The following is a 19745-nucleotide window of genomic DNA, read 5'->3' as shown; positions in this document are numbered from 1 at the left end:
CGTTTTTTTTCCTCACCTGTTATGCTTTTCATAGCAATGGGCATGTGTTTCTGTGAGTTTGCTGTGCTCAGTCGTTTAGTCTAAGATGACCAGTTTTTCTCTTAAATCATTTACAAAATCAAGTATTTTGATGCCAAGTATTTTAAAATCAGTTGTGAAGTGTATTCCAGCTTTTAGTAAACAAACAATATGATTGAAAATGTGGAAAGGTTTGTATGAGGGATAGTTTTAGGGGGGGTACTGGGAGATAGAAATCATATCATTAGCTCAGTATTAAACAATGGAAAGCCTCCACTATGATAGAAAAACAAATATGTGAACACATTAGTGCTGTGAGTGTGTTTTGGAGGTGTTGATATAGAAAACCTGTGTGTTTGGGCCTGTGTTTGCATATTCATATGTAAATGTGTTGTTATGAATGTCTGTATTTGGTTATCAGTTCTCACTGGTGTGTGTGTGTGTGTGTTTGTCTCTCTGTCGTGCTGTAATATAGGTCATCTTTTCCATCTCATTGACCAGGGGAACAGCTGTGCCTGAGGCCCTGCGCTGTCTGTGTCTGTGTGTCTGTGTTGGTTACGTGTCATGTTTAACGGACCCTACTCTTCTAAAGACTGCGTAAGGCAGACTGGCTGAAAATGAAGAGTGTATGTCTGCGTGTTTCAGGCTGGACGAGAGATTGAGGTCAGGCGGAGTTCAGGGTTTTACAGCAGCGTTAGGGGAGGAGATTCATGTTAAAGACACAGTTTGTAATGGTTGTAACTGTCAGGCTGTCATCTCCAGGTGTCTAGTGTTTATGCCAGTGGTTGTTCCCGTGTGTGTGTTTACACACAAACTTTGACTTGGTCTTGGTTAATTCTTGAAGGACAGATGGTAAAAATGGAATTTTTCAAGATGAGGCTGTTGAAATGTATCCAATCCTGCAACATAAATAGTTTATTTCTTGTATCTTTAGTTACTGATCAAGCCCACATACACTGTGGAAGCAGATCTCCTATGAAAGATTTTTAGATGTTAAAAGATCTTTATTTATTAAATATTTCAGCTAGTTTATGGCTGCATTGTAACTAGATCGTACATTGGTTGATCTTGTAAATGTTTTTCTGCCGATTAATTTGATCAAGTGGTTAATATCAAGTGGATGAAAAAATCAGCATGGATATATTTTCTAAAATATTTTGATAGACAAATATCACTATGGATTAATTTTGTAATTTGAATTAAATTTAAAAAATATGTATTTGTCCAAATACAATATATATACAAACTATATATATATATATATATATATATATATATATATATATATATATATATATATATATATATATATATATATATATATATATATATATATATACAGGATTTAAAAAAAACTTATTTTGAGCCTCTCAACTCCTTTTAATATATATATATTTTTTTTACCATTCTTAGATAACCTGCAGAATATATCACCCAAAACTTTAACAATTAAAAAAGTTTCAATATTTGATTTGTTTCAGCTTGTGTGGATTATGCTTTTACGCTGTGCCAGTTATTGGCTGCATTTCAAGGTTCATCCTACGTCTGTTTGAGGACAGATTTAAGCTCTATTGTGACATTGTGAGGTTTTAACTGCCAGGATGTATTCAGCGACGTCAAATAGCTCAGCACAACCAGAGATGTCTTTAAATCTTAAGTTAGACTGAAATCAGACTTTATCATGACATGCAAGGACTGGCCCAGTTCTGTCATCTTGTTCTCTGTGTGCCTGTAGTATTTAGTCTGCGAGGATAATGAGCAAGTTGAAATGGACTCTGGTCTCTTTGCTTTTGACTGGTCAGTTCTACAAGTGCAATGGGTTAAGGGTTGAGCATTAGGATGAGAATAAGAGACAAATCATATATACTTAGCCCTTTTTGTCCCTGGAGGCTGATGCTTTTAACCCTCAGGATCAGCAGCATCCATGTCAATTTACATGTAAATATTTATTATAGATTATTTATTATAGATTTATATCATGCATGTATGTATACTTCACTGTCACTAGCTTCCATTAGGTACTTTAGGCATTTAATATTATGTCCTACATTGTTTGCACAACTGTTAATATCTATCAGTGTGCACTTATTATAGATGCACAACGTTTGTATGACATTTGTACTTGTCTTATCTCATTACACTGTTGCGATATAAGAGTTTATTCAAAAATATTAATTTTAGCTGTCGTACATGCGTAACTGTTGTTGGTTTTTGTCAAATGCACAGGTGGTTCAGAATATTGTACAAACTGAGACCGAATACTGTAAAGAGCTGCAGACTCTCCTCTCCACGTATCTGAGAGCACTGCAGCCCACCGACAGGTAAGAACACAAACCAAGAGTCCAACATAAACAGAGATGACAGTAGGTGAATACTGAATCTCTCTCTCTCTCTCTCTCTTTATAGGCTCAGCGTGTCAGATATCAGTCACATCATGGGAAATCTAGAGGAGATCAGCTCTTTCCAGCAGACACTGGTGCATTCACTGGAGGAAAGCGTCAAGTAAGAGTTCTCCTTCATTCAATCAGTCACCAGCGACATCTAGTGGTAGTTATGAATTCAGCTCTGTTCAGCTTCATCACTAGTTATTTCTAAATGTGTGTTGTGTGCAGAGTTCCAGATAGTCAGCAGAGAATAGGAGGCTTCTTCCTGTCCCTCATTCCTCAGATGAGGAGTCTGTACGTGACCTACTGCTCCAACCATCCATCTGCGGTTAACGTTCTCACACAACACAGGTGCGTAACACAACACAATGCACATAATGCTAGTAATGTCCACAAACAACACAGCCACATGTATGCACACTCACAGAAATCAGTGCATTGATGATTAACATATGGCAACGTTTTTTTTGTGTGTGTGTGTCAAAAATACAGTCTATGCAACATTTCTAATGACTTCAGTGGCTTCTTGCATCTGTGTATGTTTCAGTGAGGAACTAGGAGAGTTTATGGAAAGTAAAGGTGCGAACACCCCTGGAATCCTCACACTCACCACAGGCCTGAGCAAACCCTTCCTGAGACTGGAGAAATACCCCACACTACTGAAAGAGATGGAGCGGCACATGGAGGTACTGGACCGCTCTCACTGTCTGCATGTACACTACCGTTCAAAAGTTTGGGGTTGGTCAGATTTTTCAAAGAAGTTTTTGAAAGAAGTCTCTTATTCTCTCAGAGGCTGCATTTATTTAATCAAAAATACAGTAAAAACAGTAATATTGTGAAATATTATTGCCATTAAAGTAACTGATTTCTATTTTAATATCTTTTAAGATGAAGTTCATTCCTGTGATGACCGCTGCATTTCCATACATTTCTTCAGGATTCTTTGATGAATAGAAATTTCAAAAGAACAGCATTTACAGCATCTTTCGTAACATTATCCCCCGGTTTCACAGACAAGGCTTAAAGGCCCGTTCACACCAAGGACGATAACTATAAAGATAACGATAAAGATATAATTCTAAAAATCGTTCTCCATATTAAAGAATAACAGAGTTCACACCACAACTATAACGATAAAGATATGAGGAACGATATCGTTGGGATCACTTTCAGAACGATTTTTTTCCAGCTGTCGAACGATAAAACACTGACAGCCAATCAGAATCCACTCTAATTTAAAGGTCTCGCGCATTTAAAATGGATCTGGATCATCCGGACGCGCGCGTGCTTAGAATAAAAAGACCGTTATCGGTCGTTGGTGTGGACGCATATAACAGTTATAGTTATCTTTATCGTTATCTTTATAGTTATCGTGCTTGGTGTGAACAGGCCTTAAGCCTAGTCCCAGACTAAAATGTATGTTTTAACTGAAAGCAACATGCACTGACGTATCTTAAAATATATTACTGCCATTGTTTTGTCTCAAGAGGCCTAATCCTGTCTTAATCTAAGTCCTGTCTGTGAAACCAGGCCTATAAATGTCACTTTTGATCAATTTATTGTGTCCTTGCTGAATAAAATTACTTGTATTAAAAAAAACTCAAACTCAGACATAATTAACATTTTAGAGGATTCTTTGATGAATAGAAAATTAAAAAGAACAGCAATATAAAGGTACAGATGTGATATGCATTATAAATGCCTTTACTGTCACTTTTGATCAATTTAATTGTGTCCTTGCTAAATAAAATTATTTATTTAAAAAAAAATGTCACTGACCCCAAATTTTTGATTGGTAGTGTGAATAAACATAGAGTAAACCAGTTTAACTCACTCATATTCTTCCTTTGTTCTGCCCAGGCGCTTCATCCAGATTATCCAGACATTCAGAAGAGCATGACAGTGTTTAAAAATCTCTCTGTGAGTATTATAAGGTCAACATCATGGATTTTCTTTGATTTTCACCAGTATTAAAGCATAAAAGATGTGTGAGAATGATGATGAGCTGTTTGTCTGAGTGACGTTATCTTTCAGGATGGGATGCTGTGCTTATTTGTGTGTTTATTGTTGTGTCTTCAGGCCCAGTGTCAGGAAGTGAGGAAGAGGAAGGAGCTTGAGCTGCAGATTCTGATGGAGTCTATTCGGGGCTGGGAAGGGGAGGGCATTAAGACCCTGGGCTCGGTTCTCTACATGTCTCAAGTCCTCATCCAGAACTACGGCGCTGAGGTGAATGTCATCAAATAATCTTATCTTTAAGCATTCAAACAACCATCAGGGACACCCAGTGTAACAAGCTATATCAGGGTTCACCAATCTCGGTCCTGGAGGGCCGCTGTCCTACAGAGTTTAGCCCCAACCAGCTCCAACACACCTGTTTGAAAGTTTCTAGTATGCCTAGTGAGACCTTGATTAGCTGGTTCAGGTGTGTTTAATTGGGGTTGGAGCTAAACTCTGCAGGACAGCGGCCCTCCAGGACCGAGATTGGTGAACCCTGAGCTATATTTACATTTAAAGGCACACTATGCAAGATTTGTACCTTAATATAACAGCTTCGAAATCATTTTGATGGTAAACGAACTCGTAGTAGGGCGAATCAGCCCGATAGCAAAGCAGGGGGTGGACGCCGCTGGAAAAACCAGCAATGCAAGTTTGAGAGGTGGCGCCCCGCCAAATCTCACGAGAATCACAACTTGCTTTACGGCACAACGTCACATACTTCAACAACATATGAAGCAAACTCTATGGAAGACACTAGCACGCATTTCAGACGTGAATCATGGCAGAGTCGATGAAGAAAGCGTGGTCGGAAGAGTGCAGAGACGGCTCTGCGTGAGTGGTATTTACGACAGTATCGTTAAATACAAGTACTTCACAGTGACTCTAGGGGTCGCTGTTTGAGAAAACCGGAAACTGCATAGTGTGCCTTTAAAGTAATGAACAAATCATTGGTTAGTTAATAGTTAGAAACGTATTCCAAATGTTTTATATCTTCTTTATGGACCCCTGAATTAAAAACTTGGTTTAAGAGGATCCAGATATCATCCATATTAATAAGAGTATTATAAAAGATTTGAATTTACTGATTTTGAATTCAGTAAAAAGAAAATGGTAAAGTCAAAATGAAATCTTCATTGTAATATTCTGCTTCCTCAGGAGAAAAACGAGCGATACCTCCTGCTGTTTCCTCACATTCTTCTCATGTTGTCTGCCAGTCCTCGAATGAGTGGTTTCATTTACCAGGTAAATGATTTTGCTGTTATATAAATAATATATAATTTTTTTTTTTTTTTTTTTTTTTTGCATAATTACTGAAATCACTTGTGGTCCTGGCACTCCCATGCATAAGTCAAATGGTGACACTAGAAATATTACTGATACTGCTTTTCAGAAAATACCAAATTGTACACACTGTATATTTAATATTTTGACAATATAATAGTTATAATAATGTTTTCACAGCTTACATGATTGCGTTCATAAAAATGTAAAACTTGCGTATCCAGTTAAATAATGTAATGAATTTAATAAATTCACATTTCATCACAAGATTGCAAAATCCTGGAGGGACCGGGTCTCAGACTCCATATTATTCTATTATTACGCTGTTGTCTCATATTACTCCATCAGAATGAATATCGGCTGTTTAGTTGGTCATGTATGCTCTAAAATGTTGACAGTTTATTGGTTGATTGACTTACGCAGGGGAAGCTTCCTCTGACTGGAATGGCTGTTAATAAAATAGAGGACAGTGACACCACAAAAAATGCTTTTGAAATATCTGGTAAGTTCCCCAGACAGTTGTCCTCATGGTTTTTACATGTTAATATTGCTATTTGATGATGTTTTTGCATGCAGGAAGTATGATCGAGCGGATCCAGGTCATCTGTAATAACCAGCAAGATCTTCAGGACTGGGTGGATCATCTACACCGGCAGACCAAACGCACTTCAACCAGCAACTTGAAACCACAGAATGTTCCCTGCCATACGGTGAGAAACATGCACTTTCCACAAACGCATACACTACCGTTCAAAAGTTTGGGGTGAGTAAAATCTTTTAAAGTTTTTGAAAGAAAATATTTATACTCACCAAGACTGCAGTTATTTGATCAAAAATACAGGACAGTATCATTACAATGTAGAATAACTGTTTTCTATTTTAATATATAGTAATGTAATTTATTCCTGTGATGACAAAGCTGAATTTTCAGCATCATTACTCCAGTCTTCAGTGTCACATGATCCTTCAGAAGTCATTCTAATATGATGATTTGCTGCTCAAGATACATTTCTTATTATTAGTGTTAAAAACAGTTGTGTTGCTTAATACTTTTGTGGAAACCATGATACGTTTCTTTGATGATGAGAAAAAAAAAATCAATTTTGATCAATTTAATGCGTCCTTGTGGAATAAAAGTATTAATTTCTTTCAAAAAAATTCGAAGTCTTACCTATATTGAAAAGGACAGAAATTCAGTGATATTCAGTCACTCATCTGATCTTCTCCTTCCCTTTCAGCTGCCGTCTCACCCTCTCACCCCGTCCAGACACTCAGAGAATCGCAGTACAAGCGGATCTCCAGTCTACCACACTCTTCCTCATCTCTCTTCACTTGGAACTCCTCACAGTGGGATGATGTGGGGGCCCCTTGAACCCCCCAAAACCCAGAAGCCCTGGAGTCTCAGCTGCCTCCGACCTGCTCCGCCCCTAAAACCCTCAGCCGCGTTGTGTTACAAAGAGGTAGATGTTATTTGTATGTTAACACACTAACAGCATCTCTAACAGAAGACCAGCTATAAACCAATATGTGTACAGTGATTTACACATGATACACTCTGGATTTGTGAATGAAACAAAGTGTGTACTAGCTAACCATTATTTATCAAATAAACTTATTTTGTATGTAGGTATTTTTTTAATTTGCATATTTGCATCTAATTTCCGTATGTCTTCAGGATCTCAGTAGAAGTCCCAAAAGCATGAAGAAGCTTCTGCCCAAAAGAAAATCTGAGAGGAAGCCATCTGATGAGGAATTTGCTGTGAGAAAAAGTATGACACTCGTGACTCTATAAAAAAATTAAGTTCTTTTAGGGCCTGTTTACAACTGGTCACTTTGTGTTTTTACTGATCGGATAGCGATCTCATTTGTTAAAACGGTTCGATTTACACTTGGCCACATAAATGTGTCTCCGCAAAACGGATATAAATCTGACCCTGCGCTATATATGCAAATTTATATCAACGAAAGCAACTGCATTTTATTTGTCATCAGCTAATTTCAAGATTACAGACCGCAATAGGAGAGAGAGCGGTCTTAAAGGGATACTTCACCTCTGGAAAGATGAATGTGTATTTAAAATAGGTCATTTATGTAGAAGAAATGTGAAGAAATTTTTTAATTTGGAACTTTCTAGCCTGAGAAAAACCAGAAAATGTATTTTTGGCTCATGTGGATGAAAGACAACAACTCCCAGAATGCACTTGCTTCTCTGCCCTACGAGGCTACGCCTACTGGTAAGAGAGCGCAGTTTAAAACAAGGTTAGGCTACCAGTGAGTCTCCGTGACGAGTCTGCCTGGGATTTCGGGATCGCCCAAAATGTCCGGGATTCGGCTTTTGCGTTCTACAGTCGCCATCCATTCATCACGTTTACTGTGGCGAGCAGGACGAGGCTGACGGCCGCGGGAGAACGGCGCGAGGCCGGTGGCGTCATTACTGAGACGCGCCGGTCTCGCAACGGAGGTGCGGGAATTTTCTTAGCAATGTTAAAACGCACATCAACCGATCACTTGTTTAGCGTTCATGTAAACACTACATTCAGATTCACCGATCGGAATGAATTCAGTTAGATTGAAACAAGAGGTGTGCATGTATGAATGGCGACCGCAGAAAGCAAAAGCCGAAACCCGGACATTTTGAACGATCTCGCCCGCCGGACAAGTCAGGGAAAAGGAGGATGGTAACCCCTACTTTCTCAGCTTTCTCCTACTACTCAGCTTTCTCCTACTATTCAGCTTTCTCCACAGAACAAGAGCCTGCTGGCTTAGCTTCCAAAGAAAGACGGCTGACTGTGTGTACATTCTGTGAGTGAGATCCCACCCTGTATGGGCGGGCTGAAAACATGCGGAACTAGCTCCTCCTACTGGCTGTAGTCTTTAGCCTCAGGACAGAAAATCCTCCGATGACGCAAAATGACGATTTTTGCGTCATCGGAGGATTTTTTCCAGACAAAAAATACATAAATCTCTCCTCTCAGGGGGATATGAGGGTGGAAAGCATGGTAATTCGAAAATACTACAGGTTTTCTACTAATACAAAGCTTATTGCTAAATCCTGAAGTAACCCTTTAATGAAAATGATTTTGTGTTTAGCGTCCGAGATTTCATTTGAAGCGGTTTACACGTCGGCTTGCTGAAGATATACTCAGCTGCTCATCTGTGGCGATAACATGTCATATAGCCTATAACATGCTCTCATACGTTCATTTTTTAACATTTTGGGACAAATAAAATGTACATGTGGTTTCAACAACTAGATGCATTCACACTTGTCCAGTTTCATTCGGAAAGCGTCTCAGACCACCATCTGAAGTGGTTTGAGTGATCGAATTTAAATCGGCCTCGAAAGCGATTCGGAGTGCTTTTGCACCTAGTCTTTTCTTAATCGGATAAAGAAAACGCATGAAATGACCAGATGTAAACACGTAAAAAAAATACTTGTGATGTATTTATTATACTAACACGTCACATGCATTGCTTTCTGTGTTTACTGTTTGCAAGAAAACAGTCCCTTTACAATCATCTCACAGTGTTACCTGATCAATTACATCTTTTGTGCTCTTCTTGTTTCCCATAAGGCACTGCAGCTCTGGAGGAGGATGCTCAGATCCTGAAAGTGATCGAAGCATACTGCACAAGCGCTAAAACCCGGCAAACACTCAACTCAAGTATGTACTCTTTACGTGTGTCATGAGAATACATGTGATTTTCATATTCTTTGAAATCTCACTTCAGTCCCAGACTGTGTGACACGAGTGTAATGAGTGAAGGAAATATAACTCAAATTTGTCCCAATTTAAAGGTTCAAATATACATTAGCGTTCAAAAGTTTGGGGTCAGTATTATTTTGCGTTTTTTAAGAAATGAATTCCTTATTTAGTATGAATGCATTAAATTGATCAGAAATGACAGTAAAGACTTTCTATTGATCAAAGAATCCAAAGAAAATTCAGTTTTGACAAAAATATTAAGCAACACAACTGTTCTCAACATTGATTGAGCATCAAATCAGCATATCAGAATGATTTCTGAAGGATCATGTGACACTGAAGACTGGAGTAATGATGCTGAAAAATCATTTTTGTCATCATTTGTCAAAAATAACATTTTGCCATCACCGAAAAAAACAGAAAACGGTTGTTTTAAATGATGTGTAATAATATTTCACAACAGTACTGTTTGACTGTATTTTTGATCAAATAGAGCCTTGGTGGGCATAAGAGACTTCTTTCAAAAACATTTTTAAAAAATCATACCAATCCCAAACTTTTGAACGGTAGTGTATTTGGGCTGGAAGGCCCATATTTTAAGTCCTATTGAAGTCATAGATAAACATTCTTCGATATGTCTGTAAAATACTGCAACCTCTTTTGATAATTTTTTTAAATTCTCTATTTAAATGTGTGTTGACTCTTTACCATGTTGCTCAATCTAATATTTTCTGCTCTTTTAACATGCATCTTTGTCTCTTTTCCTCTCCCTTTCTTCATTCCTTTCTTTTTCACCCATTTCTCTCTTATGTTGTCCTACCATTATTATTATTGCTTTTTGTTCTATTTTTTTATTTCCTTTTGTCACTTATATATAATTTATTGGGCGTCCCTCACTTTACTCATCTTGGTTTGGTCCATCCTCTCAACCCACCCGTCCTCTCCAATATGATTGGTTTGATTTCCCCATCCCTGATTAGCATGGCAGGGCACTGATTTGATGCATAATCATGTGCTGGCTGATGTTGGCCAATCGTATGTGGATGCTGTGGGTTGTCGTAGCAGCGGATTTCCCTCTGACCAATCCGAAGACTCGGACTATGACACTATATGGATAACTCACACTAACAGAATTGGTTCTATGTCCCGTAAGAGCTGCTGCTCGTATATACACATCAAAATTAAAACACTTTTTTTCTTTTCTTTTGTTTGCATTGAAAGTGACGAGCTGTTTTTGAGGGCTTTAATAGAAGTTAGTTGTAGTTGGAAACACATTGAAGAGATGGTTGACATGAAAGGGCAAGAAAGATGTTTTCACTGCTTTTGCTCCATGGCTTTCATAGGACAGAAGCATTCACATTTAATAGTGCCCCATCCTAAAATTCTGAACAATTCAGTTACTATAATTAACTAAAATGGAAAAAAGAGAATAAAATCTATAAAGATGTATGTACAATTGACACAGTCTGTCAATGAGTCTGTTAACCAGTTACAGTTCAGTTGTTAACCTTACATTGTTAAACAACTTTCAGGATCAAGGAAGGAGCCAGGGCCACATATGCTTTTTCCTGAGGAGGAGAAAATCATTGTGGAAGAGACAAAGAGCAATGGTCAAACTGTACTCGAAGAAAGGTTCGATCACAGCTTTATGCAGTTAATTTGCATTAAAATATTGCTAAATTGTCATTAGGGCTCTCAGTTTAATGCAATCATTTATCATGATTAATCTTACAATAATGTTGCACATAAAAAAGTTAATTGTCTTGTAATTGTTCATGATTTTTTCATCTGGATATTCATTGCAGGAGTCTGGTGGATACAGTGTATGCCTTAAGGGATGAGGTTCAAGAACTTAAGCAGGTCAGTCCACATGACACACGCAAACGTTCCTTTATGCTGAATGTGATGCCATTTCGTTGAAAGCCTAAATCTGGTGCCGTGACCCGGATGCTCTGATTTTACATCACCAGGATAACAAGAGAATGAAGCGAACTCTTGAAGAAGAACAAAAGGCACGGAAAGAGCTGGAGAAGATTGTCAGAAAAGTGTTAAAGAGTATGAACGACCCGTCCTGGGACGAGACTAATTTGTGATCCCATCTGTGCATTTAGAAATGAAAACCACATCTGATAATTGTGTGTTCTGTGTATTCCTAAGTCCTGACCAAAAATGCTTGTAAAAATTGTGACAACATTGGACTTGATCCCCTCAGTCACAGTAGTATGCCTTTTTTGAACCTGATCCTTTTTAAGCCTTTTTTTGTTTGTTTGCCAGTGCCAAGTATCTAGTTGAACCCATTTTCAGATATGCTAATGATATAAGGAAATGTATTGAGGCTAGACATCATCTAGCAGAAACGTACTTCTCGTCTCTACCGGATCAGGTGTGGTCTGGCAAAGCTGCCAAAAAAACTTCTCGCAGTTCGATCACTTAGTTCACCGTCACAGATGTCATTGGTTCCTAGTCTAAAACTGGGAGTCTCAGGGATGATAGACACACTGTACCTACACATGTTGCCAGGCCTGCATCACTGCCTGCGTCCTCTGACTTTTAGAATCATTAGCCAATATGTTCAATAAGTGATGACATTCAGTAGAATTTTTCCAATGGAAAACCTTGCAATGCAATACTGGAGACAAATCTGAGGGAACTAGTCTTAAATGGTTACATTTCAAAGTTGCTTTTACAATAACCTCAGTTTTAATTTCGTCCGGTTGATCTTTTGCACCTTGCAGCTTGTATCTTTTTTTTTAAAAACTTTTATTATGGTCCTTTAACCCTAATTGTGCATTCACAGATTTTTGTTTTGTACAGAAATAATCCTTTATTGTATTTAATGCTCAGAAATGTGCCTTTTTTGGAAAAAGAGATTTCCAGAATTTTGTCAGCATTTCTAGCTCTGTCAGCATTTCAAAGAACCTTTGTAAGAAAACCGTATGCAAGATTTATTTTAAATGAACACTGAATCTGTGGTTAGGAACTGACAGATTAAGAGTCTTCTATGTTGTCTGTCTAATTTATGTATTTAAATGAAATATTGTCTACTGCAAAATGACTGTGTATTGTGAAATTTCCAGATAACCTTGACTACTTTCTCTTCCCAAAGCACTCTCGCTGTCTTACTCTATATTTCTTGCTGATTTAATTAAATAAATACAAATTCTTACTGTGACTCTTTAAAAGGTATTTGTGCTCGTCTCATTCCTTTCTTGCGCTATTAGTCATGATATGAGAAATCAGATATGCCTTGATCTTTTGACATGTACTAAGAGGTCTTTGTACCATTAAAAAAAAAAAAAAAATCCATTCATAGTTTCATAGTTTAAAATGTCCTCATTATAAACAAAGCATTTATTTAATCAAGCCCCAAAAACAGCTCGTTTTGATATTGGGTGACCAGTAATGTCACATGGGCAAAACATTTGCATATGACTGCCTCCAGAGCAAGTCATTGACAAACAGTTACACATCATCGCACCATAGGCCCCGCCCACTAGCATTCAGTCGCTTAACAGCTGACATTTGCCTACACTGGGGCTGTATCCGAAATCGCATATTTCCCTACTATATAGTTGGTGAAAAACAGCGTGTGACAAAAGAAGTATGTCCGAATTCACAGTACTCAAAAGAGTAGACAAAAAAGTTCCCGGATGCCCTATTACTTCCGCTGAGATTCTGAAGTGTGCATACGATGGACACTTTACTATCCGATGAGGCCACGGGAGAGAGGATTTATGAATCGCAGCGAAGCAATGTAACTGACACTGGTAAGTCACATGATAATGACAACATGGCGAATGTAGTACATCCAGATTACATTTACTATATAGAACGTACTTTTTTAGCGGTTGTGAAGTAATTACTTGTTTAAAATAAGTACATACTCAAGAGAGCATGCGATTTCGTATGCAGCCTGGATGTGAGTGTTGTGTCAAAAGCCATAGAACCAATTATAATCACTAATACTTGATACAGTTTACAAATGCGAGTTCAGTTTCTGACACACTCCACGCACTTGAGTCTGTCGACAGGACAAATGGAAGAGTGAAAGAACATTCGCTTCTTTGACGAGTCCAGTTTAAACAGCTCATTTGCGTCTCTGTACAGACTACAGAAGGATCCCAGCTTGGAAACAATTGGATTTTAATGGCATCCCGGATCGCGTTGGAGGATTACGTTTGTTCAGAACATTTTGTTTCGTAAACGAGGCACAGTGTAATGGAGAGTTCGCAAATAAACTTTTGTTGGAAGATGAAGCACCCAGTTATTGGATCTGACAACAGCTGCATCACAAACCACAAGTAAATGATTTAATGCTTTGTATGTAGATGACCGTTTTAGATAATGTTTTCAAAACGCATATTCGCGTGTAATGACGTTTTTCCGGTAGAATCTCAGCCAGCGTCTTTACTTCCGCATAGCGCGTTCTACAGCGAAGTGTACTAGCGGCAAAACTTTAATAAAATTAATTTGACAGCGATTTATAATTTAAGTATTACAGTATTATATAGGCTAGTAAACATTGTAGTGATGGCTTCCAGAAAGTTTAAATATCAACGGCGGGAAGACAGTAGTTCAGCTGAACATTGTTGTGTCCCGTTATGTGAGGCCTCCTCCAAGTTTAACTCTATACTGAGTTTCCACACTTTTCCTGTGGACGAAGAAACACGCAGAGAGTGGATTCACAACATTCGACGTGAGAGATTTAACATCACAACTCATACAAAGGTCTGCAGTCGTCACTTTAAAAGGCTGAGACAAAACGCGGAAGCGATCGTGCAGAGCCTATAGCAAGTGGCTGTTGTTTCCTGTGCAATGGCGTTATTAGCCAATCATAACAGTGGCCGTTGACTGACACACCTTAAAGGAGGATATTTAGAGGGTCAGAATCAGAGCCCGTCTACGGAGAGCCTTGGCACTTCCTATTAGCCCCATTGTATCGATCTTGGTTGCAGTTCTATTAGAGTGCCACTGGAGGTGATCGCGGGCGAGTGCAGAATGAATGGGAGTCTATGGGGCTATACGGCTAAATTTGTCTCTTTCACCCGATTGCCGTTGAGAAATCTCAGATTTTATTGTAGGTTTTGCAAGTTCAACATGGGTTATAGGTCGAAAATTGAATGAATGAGTACTTATGTCCTTTCGATTTCTTACAGGTTGAGTTGTTGTTGCCCATAACACGCTAGCATTCTGCTAATGAACGCTGATTGGTCAGTGAAGGACTGATTACGACCAGAGATACCGCTTGATGGCATCGTGGGATCCGAAGCGGGACCAGAAACAAACAAAACAAAAACTCTTCACGTGTGTTTCCCTGTGTCAGCTGTGTTGTCAATGCCTCGAGAGAAAAGAAAGTGCAGAGCGCGAACGCACCAGAGTGACTGAAGGATTGCCGTAAAGCAGTATCTCTGGTCGTACGATGTGTATGACGTCATTGACATTTTAAAAGACTTTTTAAAGCAAATAAGTGACTCTAAAAAATCTAAGACCCAGCAATGTGTAATTTCTTTGCATCTCCTTTCGAATACATTCAAATTACTAGACAAAAAATTATATCCTGAGAAAAGTGGATTTTGATGGACCTCCATTCATTCTGCACTCGCCTGCGAGCGCCCCCGCATGGACAGAGACGTGTTACTGCAGCCAGTCCAGAAACCGGAAGTAACCAGAGAGTGCCAATTCTCTTCCTATTAGACATTCTCTGGTCAGAATGAAAGTTGGATATAATCGTTTGTGTGTGTGTGTGTGTGTGTGCGCGCGCAAAAAAACTTTATTAACATAAGTGAACCTCAAGGAACATTCAAATAATAATAATATAATAATAATATAACATCCATGTCATGACGCCTTTAATTGGATGAATCTTACCTTACTGAATCTTATCTTACCTACGGTAGTGTATATTATCAGACAAAGTTATTTTACAATGAGGATTTTAATCTGCATTTGAACATGTTAGCAAAATGTTGAACAAATGTTTGTTCATAACTTTTTAGAATGTCAGCCAAAGTTCTGAGAACGTTCCCTGTTGGCTAGCCAGTCAATTGCCATGACAAAACGGCATGACAAACTTCAGCTGTTCATTTATTGAATATAGCCCCAGCACTCTATGCACTGCCCACAGTACAGACATGGCACAAACCTTCTTTCTGTTATTTCCTCTATTGTTTCATTCCCATTGTCTGTGATAATCCAGGGCTGAGATGGCAACAGATGCACATGGAAGCTGCCGAACAGAAAAGGCTGAAACTCAAGAGAAGTGAGTGGATTTTGGATTCTGTTCTTGTGTACACCGGTGATGTGATGGGTGTTCAAATGTTTCTCTTTCTTTCTCTCCACATCAAGTTATTTCTGTGCCGTCTCTCCGACCAAACTCAATATTCATTTGCAATCTAAATTCCTGGCTTGACGTCTCCTCTGCTGTTTCTTTTATTTCTGTGTATTGTAAGAAAGAATATCTGGATTATGATGAAAATGTCACTGGTTTGTTCATACCTTTAGCATTGTTTGAGATGTTGGCACATCAATATTTCAACCCACAGGGCTGTGGTGCAGGTGTAGAAAAACCTTTTGTGTGTGTGTGTGTGTGTCTCATTTCTGTTTTTCCAGCATCGCTACCTCCACCTCCACCCTATTATGGCAAACAATGGCTCGCACCAAACGCTTCCAAAGACTCACAATCCTCAGGGACAGCAAGGCATTGTGGGAGATTTAATCACTGGCTGAGGCTCATGCAGAAGGAAGCAGGTTGTTCTTTTGTGTCAGAACTGAGGCAACTTTGACATTTTGAGAAAGACTGACGTTTAGGACACATTTACATAAGGACAAAGCCCAGAGAACTGAAGAGAATGGTACAGAGATAGACAGAAAATGTTAAATGTCACTTAATTGAGCCGCTATGTGTGTCTCAAAAGTTTTAATTGTGTTAACCAAATCAAATTCCCAGCTGTACATGGACTGTCAGACTGTGATGAATAGCAGAAAGATATTCCACATATATAGTGTCTTTACACAAGGGCAAGTGTCACTTCCATTTCTATTCACATTATGCTATTCAAAATTATGCTTGTCACGGCCTTAGTCAGGATAGACAACATTTAATTTTGTGTGAATGAAAACAAAGCTTTGTGGGATGTAGGCCTACACAATGTTTCTTACTAGGTTATTGGGGCTGTATTTAACAGAAATATTTTAAATTAAATATTAAACTGTATTAATACACTTTAAAATGTAATGTATTCCTGTGATGGCAAAGCCGACATTCAGCATCATTAGCTACTCCAGTCTTCAGTGTCACATGATCCTTCAGAAATCATTGTAATATGCAGATTTCCTGCTCAAAAACTTTTATTATTATTATTATTATTATCAAATTTGAAAACAGTTGTGCTGCTTAATAATTATCTAAAAATACAAAAAATCTTTAAAACACTTAAGACTTGTTTTAAATGTATCTTTAAAACAAGTGTATTTTGTCTTACTGTGGTATTTTTACTTGTTAAACTTCAAAGTATGTTTAGCTATTCTGCCTGGTTAATAAAATATTATAAATGGACATTACAAATTACAAGATTTGATCATTGAAAATGTGTCTGTCTAAATGATTTTGGGCCAGATTTACTATACTAGTAGATTGCGCCAGCGCAAACCCTCTTTTCGTGTTAAAGCTACACTGTGTAATTTTTTTTAGTTGATTCCTAGCAAAAAACACTTAGTTCTTTCAAAAATATATGTGCTCATTAATGTATATTTACTTCTTTCAAGTAATAAAGTATTCTCTTAAGTTTATAATCTGCCATTGAAAGTACATACGGGTGTGGGGTTCGAATGCCGGTCGCCATGTTGCCCCTCCATCTTGAAACTACATTAGCCAAAGAGGGACATACAAGCTTCGCCTTTCGCGTGTTTACACGCAGTGGCACCGTTACGAATGTGAGAGGGAGATTACTCGCGACTGCCAGCAGATTTGAAATAATATGGCCACCGTAGGAGTTAAAACGCCTTCGGAATGGGAGGAGCTAGAAAGTAATATTCAGTTGGTAGTCATATACAATTTCACCGCTAGATGGGAGTAAATCCCACACAGTGTAGCTTTAAAAACTACTGTCAGGATTTACTAAAGACACGCAGTGAAAAATTAGCATTGAAAAGGCTTGAACAGTTATTTTTGCGGCTGACCTTATTGCATATGTATTTGTAGGAGTTTCCCTTTCAAGGACGCAAAATGTATGGTAGGAGAGTATTAAATGAATAATGCAAGGTGATTTACTAAGGTTTGCACTAGTCAATTTACTGGTATTTGCACCATTATTTACCACCCAAAAAAAGCATGTCTTAAACCAGACGCTAATTTGCGCTGTTCTTGGTAGATTGTGTTGGTCATTATAGAAATGATCCGGCTGCGTCTGTGTTTTTTTATTCATGCGTCATCAGTGGATCACATGCAGAACTTTCCACTCCCATCAGCGCTGTTTTGGAATTGAGCTTTCATGCTAATTTCCCCTGTTTGGTAAATCTGGCCCTTTGTCTGTAAAACTTAGGCCTGACCTAAGATGTTAAAAATTTGGCATCTAACTTGACTAAGATCCAATGCTTATACTTATGACATTTTTCACCTGGTAGATTATAAAATGAGTTAAAAAATAATAATTTAATAGATGGAAAGACCCAAGCCATAGTAGAGTACGATTTTCTTGTTTCAAATAAAGATCACGATACTCCCACGATTCTGAACAGACGAGAGACAACTAAACAAAATAATAATTTACTAGAGGTTCTGACAAAATGTTAACTGCAGCAGTCTATTTAAAATGTTTAATTAAAGGAGAACTTGGTAACTTTTTTAACTTAATAAAACTGTCTAGAATTCATTTGGATGGTTAAACAACCTGTTCTGGTGATATTGGTGACTTTACCCGCTCCCCCCAGCGTTCCCAGGCGGAAAACCAACCTTGCAACTTGGGGACTACCGTCCCGGCAAGATAGAAATTGGAAGTCTCGTGAGAAGCGAGAACGAGCGCGAAACACGAATTGCTTTACGGCAATTCGACATAAACACACACGCATGTATGATGTATTACCAGATTACCCACCTCGGTAGACATAGCTCCACACGATACAGTTGGCTTGCTCCGATCAAAACAAACGCACATGAGCAGCGGTAGAGAGGGGGAGGAGGCCACCGCAAGTGAGTTTTTTACGACCGTGTTGTGAAATATACGCCCCCCCACAGCTGTAGGGGGAGCTCGTGGGGAAAACATGCGACAACAAAAGGAAAAATCAGCGAAGAAGTGACTAGAGTTCGCTAGAGTTGCCGAGTTCTCCTTTAATTTGAATTAATTATTTGAAAAAATCGTGGTCATTTAGGAGTGAGATCGCATGATTGTATGAATCGAGATTGCGATCTTTTAGTGATTAATCGTGCAGCTCTAAGCCATAGGTATCAGTATTGGGATAGTAAGCAGAGCACCATAGCAACCACTTAGCAACACCCTATAAGCCACTCAGAACACCTTAGCAACTGCATAGCAATGCCTTGGTAACCACCCACTCACTCCTGGCATTGTGAGTTATAGGTCATGACCATGATTTTCCCAACATAATTTGTTGATTCTGGAACAACATTCCTGACTAAAAAATTTAGTCCTATCCCTATCAAAAAGTTGATTATATCCCATGGTGGCCTACTTTGTATTTCTGCTTGACTAAGAACGCTGCGTTTAAGCAATTCTTAAGGTCAGATCTTAAACCCTATTAGACTGAACAACGCTAGATGAAAGACAAAAGCTGTCTCCTTTCCATTTATCCCACAAAAGGGTTAAGGTTGTACTTTCAGCCTTATGAAAGTGACAGGCCACATTTCATGGACGCTGACTGCCCCTCATTGACTCACAATGGAAAGGATATAATTTTGCAGATGTTGGTGAAAAAGCTCAAATGTCAGCCTCTTTTCAAACTGCCAGACCTGCCTTAGCCTAGGGATGAATAATGGATCAGTCACCTTTGTCTACTGCTGAATATTCTTACATAAATACAAAGACTCATAAAACGCATAAAAGAGCATCTAATTCATCTTTTAACACACAGATCAAACGCTGTGATAACTCAGCATAGAGTCCGCTTTTCTTAACGACAGACAGGTGAATGAAGAACATCTTTGTGCTCGCTCCTATCTCTTGTGTCTGGAACAAACGTCTGATTTACCCCTGACTGCTGTCTTTCGTGTTTCGCCTGGTTTTTGTTAACCCTTCCACAGAAGTGAAAGGCTAAAGAGAGTCCGATATGCGCACGCATGGGGTTTTGGGTGAAGACCTCTGTGATTTTAAGGAGATTTTAAATTTGGTCAGCCTCATGTTGT

General features: G+C 38.5%; 2 protein-coding genes across 4 annotated transcripts in view; both read left to right on the top strand.

Annotated features, from left to right (window-relative positions):
* Positions 1-12667, top strand: part of arhgef7b (Rho guanine nucleotide exchange factor (GEF) 7b) — a 29584-nt gene extending 16917 nt beyond the window's left edge. For 2 of the 3 annotated variants that reach the window (XM_079864752.1, XM_079864753.1), the window contains exons 7-21: positions 2245-2339; positions 2425-2520; positions 2631-2753; positions 2950-3088; positions 4263-4322; positions 4482-4628; positions 5556-5642; positions 6105-6183; positions 6258-6391; positions 6920-7141; positions 7357-7450; positions 9257-9346; positions 10921-11020; positions 11194-11248; positions 11359-12667. In XM_079864752.1, the coding sequence (XP_079720878.1) occupies positions 2245-2339; positions 2425-2520; positions 2631-2753; positions 2950-3088; positions 4263-4322; positions 4482-4628; positions 5556-5642; positions 6105-6183; positions 6258-6391; positions 6920-7141; positions 7357-7450; positions 9257-9346; positions 10921-11020; positions 11194-11248; positions 11359-11481 (1644 nt within the window). In that variant the 3' untranslated portion in view covers positions 11482-12667. Of the gene's footprint in view, positions 1-2244; positions 2340-2424; positions 2521-2630; positions 2754-2949; positions 3089-4262; positions 4323-4481; positions 4629-5555; positions 5643-6104; positions 6184-6257; positions 6392-6919; positions 7142-7356; positions 7451-9256; positions 9347-10368; positions 10537-10920; positions 11021-11193; positions 11249-11358 lie in introns of all 3 variants that reach the window. The other variant, XM_079864751.1, reaches the window with a different exon arrangement.
* Positions 12668-13069: 402 nt separating this feature from the next.
* LOC307146624 (uncharacterized protein) lies at positions 13070-16419 on the top strand. The gene is made up of 3 exons (XM_079850809.1): positions 13070-13155; positions 15585-15647; positions 15998-16419. Exons 1-3 carry the CDS (start codon positions 13080-13082, stop codon positions 16168-16170), a joined length of 312 nt encoding a protein of 103 aa, XP_079706935.1. The 5' UTR covers positions 13070-13079; the 3' UTR covers positions 16171-16419.
* Positions 16420-19745: the final 3326 nt, after the last annotated feature.

The sequence above is a fragment of the Squalius cephalus genome, assembly GCF_949319135.1.
Source record: "Squalius cephalus genome assembly, chromosome: 2".
NCBI classification, from domain to species: domain Eukaryota; kingdom Metazoa; phylum Chordata; class Actinopteri; order Cypriniformes; family Leuciscidae; genus Squalius; species Squalius cephalus.
The sequence above is the reverse complement of the archived record's forward strand: the minus strand, read 5'-3'. Positions and strand labels throughout refer to the sequence as shown.

Excerpts from the sequence above, each read along its gene's own strand:
- LOC307146624 (XM_079850809.1), top strand. The coding sequence starts at position 13,080 with ATGGACACTTTACTATCCGATGAGGCCACGGGAGAGAGGATTTATGAA. Across the intron at positions 13,156-15,584 it reads AAGCAATGTAACTGACACTG|GGCTGAGATGGCAACAGATG; the intron begins GTAAGTCACATG and ends GTGATAATCCAG. Across the intron at positions 15,648-15,997 it reads AAGGCTGAAACTCAAGAGAA|CATCGCTACCTCCACCTCCA; the intron begins GTGAGTGGATTT and ends CTGTTTTTCCAG.